At 39.4% G+C, this 13,010-nt stretch overlaps 1 protein-coding gene across 1 annotated transcript; it reads left to right on the top strand.

Annotated features, from left to right (window-relative positions):
• The first annotated feature begins 355 nt into the window (after positions 1 to 355).
• On the top strand, positions 356 to 5,243 carry LOC110527637 (zinc finger protein 239-like). Its single transcript, XM_021609043.2, has 2 exons — positions 356 to 588; positions 3,827 to 5,243. Exons 1-2 carry the CDS (start codon positions 450 to 452, stop codon positions 4,699 to 4,701), a joined length of 1,014 nt encoding a protein of 337 aa, XP_021464718.2. The 5' UTR covers positions 356 to 449; the 3' UTR covers positions 4,702 to 5,243.
• The last annotated feature ends 7,767 nt before the right edge of the window (positions 5,244 to 13,010 follow it).

Here is a 13,010-nt window from a genome sequence, read left to right as displayed (position 1 = left end):
TCATTTCATATTTACAGTGTTGTTATTAGTCAGCTAGCGGTCTGGTTAAGTTAGCATTAGCCTAGCTAACATCCTCGACCATGCGGTCACTAAGCTACTCTCCTGATGAAGAGGAGGAAGATATCACAGTAAAACAAGAATTAGAGGGCGAGGCCGTTACTGTGAAAGAAGAGGAAGAGGCGTTCAGAGTGAAAGAGGAGGAGGATGTTACAGTAAAAGGAGAGGAGGAAGAGAAAGAGGGTCTGTGGCTGAACATTGTCGTGAAAGAGGAGGGAGAGAAGGATGTTACAATACAAAAACAAGTAGAGGGTGAGGCTGTTACAGTGAAAGAAGAAGAGAAATACGTTTCAGTGAAAGAAGAGGGAGAGGCGTTCCGAGTGAAAGAGGAGGAGGATGTTACAGTAAAAGGGGAGGATGAAGCAGTTTATGGAGTGAAAGAGGAGGGGGAGATGACTGTTACATCGGAAGAGGAGGAGGAAACTGGATATCTCGGCCTAGTTTCCCAAACGCATCTTAAGGCATCCAATGGTTCTAACAATGAATTTAGCAATAAAATGGTTTTGAGAAACCGTTCCCGGATTAACACTAGTAAGTACTGTCTTAAATTGATGTTTGGTGTTAAGGTGGAAATCTGCAATTGCTACATCCATATTTTGACTTTAAAATTATTTATTTTTAGCCATTGATTCTTGAAGAATATAACACATGCCTCATGAGCTTAGTTCAACTGTTGTACCCCATCAGAACCCCAAATAAGCTTTTTTTTACTATAATGTTTAGAAACAATGTAAATCAACGCTGTATAGCCTCAACATGGTTAAAACTATAATTTTGATATCATGGAGGGTCAGTCCTTGCATCCATAGGTCTGTCTATGCATTTGAGAGTAGTTACATTTCTCCAACCCCATAATCATTGTATTACCAAAACAGTGGTGGAATGACAGATTTTTTATTGTTTGATCTGCAGATTGCTGGGTTGTGTGGGTTTTTTAAACAAACAAAATGGCTGCCCATAGACTTGGTTTGGTAAACAGCTGAGGGATGGGGGAAGGAGAAGTGTAACCACTCTCAAATTCATAGAGAACGATATTGTAGCCACCGTAATCCAACACCTAGCGACCTCGTCAAGAAGTAAAGACATCTTGGCGTAGCAGTTATAAGGTGTTGGCTTGACGGTCGCTGGACCCAGGTTTGAGTTCAGCTCAGGGCTACCCCCAGAATTCAATACACTATGAATACAAGGACTGGCCATAGGTAACTTTTTAAAGGTAACTTTTATTGCCATTGCCAACTATGTAAAAATAAATTTGCCTACATAAAGCCAACACATGCAAACATGACATTCTGCAGGTAGAAAATATCCTGATAAAAATATCAACAACAAACTTGAAACATTGTATCAACTATCAACTGGGTCAGGAAACTCGGGTAGCAAGCTTGCAACATTGTATACAATATGCTCAGTTTCCTGCCCTCAGACTTTGTTTACTTGCTGTTTGGAGGTAAAGAAAAATTACTTTGAGAAGCTCCACAACTCATTTTTGGTGGTGCATTAGGACAATCAGAAATAATATCAGACATCCCCAAATGGGCACATTTATAGGTCTACATTTGTGTGCATGCCAGGTAGACTAGTCCTACTACAAAATGCGTAATCAGGTGTGCGTCCTTACTCAACATTGACAGGAGTGTTTCAAACAAAAGACAATGAATAAATTGACAAAACTGACGCATCTTGCGAGGTAAGGTCTGGGTGGTCTGTCAGGGGCCGTTTCATTTAGTATCCGTTTGGGTCGGTTGGGGGATGATTGTATTTCCCCATAGTATGTTGTACGAAAGTTGACCAACTGAAAGGGAGTGTAACTTTGATTATAATTACTCTTCCCTTAAGGAGGGAATCGAGGTTCAACACCTGTTTGTCCCCTCCCTTTCCTGGGTTGGTGAAGAGCGGTATTACATTTTAAGGAATAAATCCGAGCCTCACTCTCATCACCTGTGGACGGTGGTGCTTCTAGCGAACCGTGGATTTAATAGTATGTTGTACCTAGTTTCCCTCCTTCAGGGAACAGTAGTTATAGTCATAACATGTCGATTTGATAGTATGTTGTACCTAGTTTCCCTCTATCAGGGAACAGTAGTTATAGTCATAACGTTATGCTTGTCATATGATGAACTTCAACTTAAATACTGGATCTTGCTGTCGGACAGTTTTTTTGTATTCTGAAATGCACACAAACTATGTATCTTTTAGTGACTCCTTATGTTATGCTGGGAAAACAGTTTTCATGGGCACAGAAATACTAAATCATTTCAGAGTTTGCTAAATCCCAATGGTTTTTAACAGAGTCATCTTGTAATCCAAGATGGTGTAGCATTAAGACGCGTTTGTTATAAATGGAATGTATTTTTATTCTATTTTTGTATATATTGCAATATATTTCAATCTTTTAACATTTTTAAATTAATTATACCTTCCGGCAACACGCCTCACCCATTATGAAACGGATCTGCTATTTATTTATTTAGACCTTATAGCTAGAACCTCCATCAGCAGCTAGCCATCAGAAGCTAACCAGCTAATTAGCTACTAGCTATTTAGTCATTGTTATCCACTGCTAGTGGCCTTTACCTTTTTAGCTCAGACACCAGCCACTTTTAGCCTGGATAATACCTGCCGTCTGCACAGCGCGATATCAACCCTGAGCATATCGGACTGTTTTTCTCCACTAAATCACCGTGTTCCTGCCGTAAGCTCTGGACCATTACACCGGATAATGGCAGCTAGCTAGCTGCCACCGAGTGGCCCAGCCCCGAAGCTAGCCTTGAGCCAGGCCCATCTCCCGGCCTGCTCAGTGGACCCTAAAATCACTCGGCTACACAGCTGATGCCTCCCAGACTCTTCACTAAGACGACTAGAAGCCACTACATCACCGGATTCCTGCCGTAAGCTCTGGATATTTGCACCGGATTGGCTATAGGGGCTAACACCCTTGTCCCGTAGCTAGCACCAGTTAGCCTCAAGCCAGGTGCATGTCCCGGCTAGCAAACAAAATGACTCCAGCTACAATACCTCTTTTGCCAATTGGCCTGGACCCTTTGTCGACACGGAGCACCGCAGATCCATCACAACTGTTGTAAATGAGAACTTGTTCTCAACTGGTCTACCTGGTTAAATAATGGTGAAATAAAAAAAGTCTTTACTTTATTGACAACACCCAAATGGATACTGTCATTAACGTGGTTCTTCAATAATTACACATAATTCTTAATACTGTAGCAAACATATTAAATAGGACATTCAAATGAGCCTTACAATTATAATCCAAAGTAGTGTGAAATGTACTCATAAGCAACCTGGAAATGGAGGTTACTCCCCTGAGGTTTCCCCCATTCACATTCAGAATACTTTGTGAAGAACTAAAATCTTTGCTCACCATATTTGCTCCAGGCAGATATACTACATCCATAACTATTGGTTTCCTCATTAGCAAGGAGGAGTTTATGCAATCAAATTGCCTTCATGCCGCAATTCTAGCAAACACAGAACGGGGCCGATATTGGAGACCAAAAGTCGTCTGGCACACTGCTTAGTTTCAACAACATGAATAACTTATTTATAGTTCCTAATCTTAGATGTTACTACTAATGTGAAAACAAGATAATGACTATTCTTGCTCATTTTAAGACAATATTCAAATCATTTTAACATCAATTACAGTCAATTGTTGTACAACATCATGGCTACGCTATTAGCATCACCTTTTACAATGGATTTCCACTGTTGTGGGTCTTTAATCATCTGTCTGACTTTGTTGTTCACACAGGAGAGAGACGGGACTATTGTGGATCCTCTGGGGATCCTCAACAACCTCATGATGCTGACGGGGCAGAGAAGAGTCTCTCCAGATCAGAACACCTCAGGAAACGCCTGCAGAGACCAACAGAGAAGAGAACTCACTGCTGCTCTGACTGTGGGAAGAGATTCACCTCATCAGGCATTAAACTTCATCGGAGAACACACACAGGAGAGAAACCTTACAGCTGTGTTCAATGTGGCAAGAGTTTTGGTCAATCTGGCCATCTGACTCAACATAGGAGAATACACACAGGGGAGAAACCTTATAGCTGTGATCAATGTGGGAAGAGTTTTGGTCAATCTGCAGAGCGGACAGTGCACCAGAGAACACACACAGGAGAGAAACCTTACAGCTGTGTTCAATGTGGGAAGAGTTTTGTTCGATCTTGCCATCTGACTCAACACAAGAGAATACACACAGGAGAGAAATCGTTTAGCTGTGATCAATGTGGGAAGAGTTTTGGTCACTCTGGAGAGCTGACAGTGCACCAGAGAGCACACACAGGAGAGAAACCTTACAGCTGTGTTCAATGTGGGAAGAGTTTTGGTCGATCTGGCCATCTGACTAGACACCAGAGAATACACACAGGTGAGAAATCTTACAGCTGTGTTCAGTGTGGGAAGAGTTTTGGTCAATCTGGCCACTTGACTCAACACCAGAGAATACACACAGGAGAGAAACCTTATAGCTGTGGTCAATGTGGGAAAAGATGTACAACATCTGGCTCTTTGACTCTACACCAGAGAACACACACAGGAGAGAAATCTCATAGCTGTGATCAGTGTGACAAGAGATACTCTGATAAAAGATCTCTGATCAAACATCAGAAAATACATACATGAAGGTGTTGTTTCGTGATATCAATGAAATTATGTCACAATATAGAATATTTAAACATTGTAGTAGGAGTATTTTTAAGGAATTTCACAATGTAGAACACTAAACGTTTGCCTCATTGAATTGATTTCAGCGTAATATGGATATTAGCCTCGGGGGAAATCCAGGCTCTGAATTGAAAGAGTACTATTTATGTGACTTAACAAAAATTGATTCACAAAAAAAGAGCTGTGTTACACTTATCATGTTGGTGACCCGCTTGAATCAAAATTCAACACTTCAAAATGCAGCTAGCTGTTTTCTACAAATTGTCCTCTAACCAGTGATGTACACATTATTCCCAGATTCCGTGTGGTTTTTGAGCTGTTAGTTTTAACAGGACATGCAACCTCCTCCCTCCTCTCGGCACAATTGATTTCAACGTGATATCGATGAGTGATGACAAATAAGTGTTGCGTTCCTTTGTTTAGCGACCCCTAAATTGAAATGCATCACTCCAAAATGTAGCTGACTGTCTTCGGCAGGTTGTCCTCTAACCAATGAGCTAGCTTTCAACAGCAAGTACAACCTGATTTCCCCTCTAATCGATATCAGTGATTTATTGCTACTTTTGCTACTTTTATTTATTGCTACCACAGCGTTTTTTGTGCTTGTGTCCATGGTGAGGACAACTTGGTTTCTGATTGTCTCAAGGTGTGGCAGTCAAAAGTTTTGTTTTGTTTTGCGTTTAGCCAATGAGTTGCCATGGATCTTTTTTTGACTGCACGTTTTTCCGTTTTGGAGATGAGTTTTGTTTGGGCTCGTTCCAAGTGGACGAGAGTTCTAGAAGCAAGTGAGTTTTAGGAAGACGAGAGTTCTAGAAGTGAGTGAGTTTTAGGAAGGGAAAAAATACACTTTTTCTTGTTTTTAATTGTTGATAGGCAGAAGTCACCATATTTAAATTGATGAAGGTGAAGCATTGTAGTTGATTTGAATGTGAAATGGAAGTTGTTTTCTGTTGGTGGTGAGCATTCTCTTAAACCTGTTACGACTAGATGTTCCGCTACATCCCGATGAAATTGCAGAGTGCGAAATTCAAAGAAATTATTTGAAATATTTAACTTTCAAAAAACCACAAGTGTAATACATCAAAATCAAGCTTAACTTCTTGTTAATTCAGCCACCGTGTGTCAGCTTTCAAAAAGGCTTTACGGCGAAAGCAAACTAAGCTATTATCTGAGGACAGCGCCCCATCATACAAATGCATGACCAACATTTTTCAACCAGGGAGGTGCGACACGAAAGTCAGAAATAACAATATAATTCATGCCTTACCTTTGAAAATCTTCTTCTGTTGTCACTCCAAAATGTCCCAGAAACATCACAAATGGTCCTTTTGTTCGATAAATTACTTTGTTATATCCCCAAAATGTCCATTTATTTGGCGCGTTTGATTCAGAAATACATTCGTTCCAACTCGCCCAACATGACTCCAAACAAATTTACCTGTAAAGTTGGTCCAAACATTTCAACCAACTTTCCTAATCCTTCCTCAGGTATCCTAAAACATAAATAATCGATCAAATTTAAGACGGAATATACTGTGTTCAATAGCGGATAAAATTAACGTGGAGTGGGCTCCAGGTCGGGCGCAAAACACAATAGAGTCCACTTGGCTTAATTTCTCTATAGAAAAACATCAACCAATTTCTAAAGACTGTTGACATCTAGTGGAAGCCATAGGAACTGCAACCAGGTGCCTCATAAATATAGTTTCCCGTAGAATGTATTTTGAAAACACAGTGACCTGGAAAAAAATGTCCTGCATGGTTTGCCCTCGGGGTTTCGCCTGCCAAATAAGTTATGTTATACTCACAGACATTATTCAAATAGTTTTTGAAAATTCTGAGTGTTTTCTATCCAAATCTACAAATAGAGTAGAGTAGCAGGCAGTTTGGGCACGCTTTTCATCCGGACGTGAAACTACTGCCCCCTAGCCCAAAGAGGTTTAAGGTGTTTACAGTCTTTGGTTTTTCCATTTATGTTTTGAGGTTGGACTTTATAGCTCGTTAGCACGTAGGGCACACTGATTGGTGTCACCTCATTCGTCAGTATGTGTTACAACCCTTTTGGGTTGCTTCCTGTCTTGAAGTTTGTTGTGGGTTTTTCTTTTGTTTGCCTCTTCTTGGGCAGATTTAGTGGGTATCATTTATGTCCCAGTTGTTGTTAACAGTCAACTTTCAGTGGACACCGTGAGAGCAAGATTGTTATAATACTTTTATTGCATCAAATGGTTGTTTTATGCAACAGAATAGAGGGTTCTTAGAACTATTGTGTCTGTGTGTTCTACTGAGGATAGGCCTCTGGGAGATAACTGACAGGAGATTGTTAAGGGAAATTTTATCAATAATGACTAATTATGTATACATTTCAATCAGGACTGACTAATCAGAATACTATTATGTTACTGTATATGTACTAATCAGAATACAATTATGTTACTGTATATGTATGAATTTTCTTTTTAATCTTAGTACTGAATATAATGTATGCAAATATAATCAAGAATTAGAACAATGACTGTCTGTACCATGGTAGAAATGAATGAACTCATAGCCAGACTGGATAGAATGCTTATCTACACCAGCTGTCCTGAGCTCAAGTCATATATCATCTTAATAGGGAAAGATGATGTGTTTAATTTTAATTGGGTGTTAAAACATAGAGCAATTTAATTCCTGCAACAGAGATTTACAATGTCTTTTGGGTGATTAAAACCTAAAGAGAGCACATTCCAGAGCATGAGTTAATGTTTCTGTTCTGTATGGTACCAGGGAGAGATGACCCCAGGTTCTCTACACAAAGAGTACTGTTTTTACAGCAGATACCTATAATTCTCAGCAGACAGTATCTTTCATACAAATCTTAATCTTGTGACCCATTCTATACATCTGTTGTTCGTCATATATGGTTGAAAGGGGTGTATCTTGGCTGTAAAATACCTTTGTACTTTTGTCTCGGGGCTCTCAACAAATCATCTGGGGGTGATTCGTCGACCAGCCATCATTTATCATAGATCACTCAATTTATTCACTTTGTTGTATTGCCCTGCTCCCTTATTAAGTGAATAAAGATTTAGTTTAAGAATAACTCTGACTTGTGCGATAAGTTTGTCTCATTTGATATTAAAGAAATTAACAAACCACATTTGGCGATGGGGACGTGAATCTTGACTTGGTGACTGACGACCTGGGTAAATGACCTGGCTCCAGACAACCTGGCTAAATGGAGCACGAGAGATCCCTCTAACTTGGGATCTCAGGGAGACCACACTTCGGGAACTGAGCAGATGAACCCACCTTTGATCTGAGTGGATACCACAACTCAAACCTAGTTTAAAAAAATAATGAGGTGATCGAAACTACAAGTGTAGTTTTTAGAAAAGCCTCCTAGGCTCTGAGTGTGTATTCCTGTGTGAGGGGGGCACCTTGGAGGTGTAAACAGGGCCGAGCCAGCTATCTGTGTTTACTAGTGGAGACCATTTATGATATAGTATAAGCTAGTAAAGTGCACCTGTAATTGTTTTAAACCTGTCATTATTTTAAACCTGTAATTGTTTTAAACCTGTACCCCATTTTAGAAGTATTGAAAGATGTACATGTATGAGTTGCATTATCCTAGGAATTAACCATGACATAGAAATGTGAAAATATTCCTGCAGGTTAAAATATTGTTGAAAAACAACTAATTGATTAGGTACGTTTGGAAATAGCATTGTATGACTGTGAAATGAGAGTTGTGTGACTGTGATATGAGAGTTGTGTGACTGCGATATGAGAGTTGTGTGACTTGTGTGACTCTTTATCTGAAGTTTGGATAGTAACATAGATCTATAGTTCCTCACAGAGATCTATAGTTCCTCACAGAGATCTATAGTTCCTCGCAGAGATCTATAGTTCCTCGCAGAGATCTATAGTTCCTCGCAGAGATCTGGACTGTCAAAATAGCAGGATGATGTCCTCACCCCTGCCTCGCCTCTACCTCGGCTAGGCCTTATTCTCTTTTTGTCTATATCCATTCCATGGACTTGATTCATTTCTGAGAAGATCATTTGCACACATTTGTATGCTAATGGATTTCAGTTTGTATTGACTGCTATGTAGGTTTGAGTTTGAGTTTATTTTATTTTTACAGGGACAGTGCACATTAATCAACGTTTCAGTAAAAGTGCCGGTTTAACCAGCCGGCTAATTTTCAACCGCAGTCCCTGGGCAGGTTATTAAAAACTATTACAATATAGACGATCATTGAGCAGGGAGCACACGCAGAGCAACATAGGACAAGCAATACATAGCATACAAACAGAGCAACATAGAACAAAAATCAGCAAGACAAAATTCTTAAAAGCAACAAAGTGTTTCCACACCTCACAAGCTACAGACAACATGGAAAGCGTCAATACACAGCTAGGGATTATGATCACAAATCTGATTGACCTTTAGCCATGTCTTCATGTTTTTTGTGAAGGTGTGATATGTGGTGCAGTTACAGTGGGGAGAACAAGTATTTGATACACTGCCGCCGATTTTGCAGGTTTTCATACTTACAAAGCATGTAGAGGTCTGTAATTTTTATCATAGGAACACTTCAACTGTGAGAGACGGAATCTAAAACAAAAATACAGAAAATCACATTGTATGATTTTTAAATAATTCATTTGCATTTTATTGCATGACATAAGTATTTGATACATCAGAAAAGCAGAACTTAATATTTGGTACAGAAACCTTTGTTTGCAATTACAGAGATCATACGTGGTAGAAAATGCAATTGATTAAAATACAAAATACTGGAATTATCCCTTTACACATGTACTGCACTGGAATTATCCCTCTACACATGTACTGTACTGGAATTATCCCTCTACACCCTTTACACATGTACTGTACTGGAATTATCCCTCTACACATGTACTGTACTGGGATTATCATTCTGCACTCTTTATACATGTACTGCACTATAATTATCATTCTGAAGCTTTACACATGTACTGCACTGGAAATATCCCTCTACAATGTACTGGGATTATCCCTCTACACATGTACTCTACTGGGATTATCTCTCTACACTCTTTACACGTGTAATGTACTGGAATTATCCCTCTACACCCTTAACGCATGTACTGTACTGGAATTATCCCTCTACACCCTTTACACATGTACTGTACTGGAATTATCCCTCCACACATGTACTGTACTGGGATTATCCCTCTACACATGTACTGTACTGGGATTATCTCTCTACACATGTACTGCACTGGAATTATCCCTCAACACCCTTTACACATGTAATGTACTGTAATTATCCATCTACGCATGTACTGTACTGGAATTATCCCTCTACACCCTTTGCACATGTAATGTACTGGAATTATCCCTCTACACATGTACTGTACTGGAATTATCCCTCTACACACTTTACACGTGTACTGTACTGGAATTATCTCTCTACACATGTACTGTACTGGAATTATCCCTCTACACCCTTTACACATGTAATGTACTGGAATTATCCCTCTACACCCTTTACACATGTACTGTACTGGAATTATCCCTCTACACCCTTTACACATGTACTGTACTGGAATTATCCCTCTACACCCTTTACACATGTACTGTACTGGAATTATCCCTCTACACCCTTTACATATGTACTGTACTGGCATTATCCCTCTACACATGTACTGTACTGGGATTATCCCTCTACACATGTACTGTACTGGGATTATCTCTCTACACATGTACTGCACTGAAATTATCCCTCAACACCCTTTACACATGCAATGTACTGTAATTATCCTTCTACACATGTACTGTACTGGAATTATCCCTCTACAGCCTTTACACATGTACTGTACTGGAATTATCCCTCTACACCCTTTACACATGTACTGTACTGGAATTATCCCTCTACACATGTACTGTACTGAAATTATCCCTCTACACATGTACTGTACTGGAATTATCCCTCTACACATGTACTGTACTGGAATTATCCCTCTACACGTGTACTGTACTGGAATTATCCCTCTACACATGTACTGTACTGGAATTATCCCTCTACACATGTACTGTACTGGAATTATCCCTCTACACATGTACTGCACTGGAATTATCCCTCTACACATGTACTGCACTGGAATTATCCCTCTACACATTTATCCCTCTACACCCTTTACACATGTACTGTACTGGAATTATCCATCTACACATGAACTGTACTGGAATTATCCCTCCACACATGTACTGTACTGGAATTATCCCTCTACATATGTACTGCACTGGAATTATCTCATTGACTGGCAGAAACTTGCTGTTTTTTTATTGGGCCATCAAAGCTGGCTCAGTGATTTTTGTGATTGGTTACATTTCAGTCATATGTGCATCAGTGGCAAGAAAAAGTATGTGAACCCTTTGGAATGACCTGGATTTCTGCATAAATTGGTCATCACATTTGATCTGATCTTCATCTAAGTCACAACAATAGACAAACATAGTGTGCTTAAACTAATAACACACAAATTATTGTGTTTTTCTTGTCTATATTGAATACATCATTTAAACATTGACATTGTAGGTTGGAAAAAGTATGTGAACCCATAGGTTAATGACTTCTTCAAAAGCTATTTGGAGTCAGGAGTGAGCTAACCTGGAGTCCAATCAAGACGAGATTGGAGATGTTGGTTAGAGCTGCTTTGCCCTATTAAAAATGCTCACAAAATGTGAGTTTGCTATTCACATGAAGCATTGTCTGATGTGAACCATGCCTTGAACAAAAGAGATCTCAGAAGACCTAAGATTAAGAATTGTTTACTAGCATGAAGCTGGAAAGGGTTACAAAAGTGTCTCTAAAAGCCTTGATGTTCATCAGTCCACGGTAACACAAATTGTCGATAAATGGAGAAAGTTCAGCACTGGGAGTGGCCGTCCTGCATGACAGCAAGAGCTCAGTGAGGTTAAGAAGAATCCTAGAGTGTCAGCTAAAGACTTACAGAAATCTCTGGAACATGCTAACATCTCTGTTGAAGAGTCTGCGATACATAAAACACTAAACATGAATGGTGTTCATTGGAGGACATCACGGAAAAAAACACTGCTGTCCAAAAAAAACATTGCTGCACGTCTGAAGTTTGCAAAAGTGCACCTGGATGTTCCACAACGCTACTGGCAAAATATTCTGTGGATACATTAAACTAAAGTTGAGTTGTTTAAGAAGGTAAACACAACACTATGTGTGGAGAACAAAAGACACAGCACACCAACATCAAAACCTCATCCAAACTGTAAAGTATGGTGGCGGGAGCGTCATGGTTCGGGACTGCTTTGCTGCCTCAGGACCTGGACAGCTTGTTATCATTGATGGAAAAATGAATTCCCAAGTTTATCAAGACATTTTGCAGGAGAATGTTAGGCTATCTGTCCGCCAATTGAAGCTCAAGTTGGGTGATGTAACCAGGAAACAACCAAAAACACAGAATAAATTAACAACAGGATAGCTTAAACAGAAGAAAATATGACTTCTGGAGTGGCCCAGTCAGAGTCGTGACCTCAACCCAATTGAGATGCAGTGGCATGACCTCCAGAGAGCAGTTCACACACCAGACATCCCAAGAATATTGCTGAACGGAAACAGTTTGTAAAGAGGAATTGTCCAAAATTACTCCTGACCGTTGTGCAGGTCTGATCCGCAACTACAGAAAACGTTTGGTTGAGGTTATTGCTGCCAAAGGGGGTCAACCAGTTATTAAATCCAAGGGTTCACATACTTTTTCTTGCCACTTTCAGTAGCTGAATATGCTTATGGACTAACAGTTTGACAGTTTGAATGCAAATTAATTACTTAAAAATCATACAATGTGATTTTCTGGATTTTTTTTTTCTCTCACAGTTGAAGTGTACCTATGATAAAAAAATTACAGACATGCTTTGTAAGTAGGAAAACCTGCAAAATCGGCAGTGTATCAAATACTTGTTCTCCACACTGTATATATACAGTACCAGACTAGATGAGTTTCATATTGGGTCTAAATGGCTAATGTAATGATGCATTAAGCCATGTATTTTATACACTGCTGAAAAAATAAAGGGAACACTAAAATAACACATCCTAGATCTGAATGAATGAAATATTCTTATTAAATACTTTTTTCTTTACATAGTTGAATGTGCTGACAACAAAATCACACAAAAATTATCAATGGAAATCAAATTTATCAATGCATGGAGGTCTGGATTTGGAGTCACACTCAAAATTGGAAAACCACACTACAGGCTGA

The sequence above is a fragment of the Oncorhynchus mykiss genome, chromosome 7 (genome assembly GCF_013265735.2).
Source record: "Oncorhynchus mykiss isolate Arlee chromosome 7, USDA_OmykA_1.1, whole genome shotgun sequence".
Lineage (NCBI taxonomy): Eukaryota > Metazoa > Chordata > Actinopteri > Salmoniformes > Salmonidae > Oncorhynchus > Oncorhynchus mykiss.
This window is presented reverse-complemented; position numbering and strand designations above follow the sequence as displayed.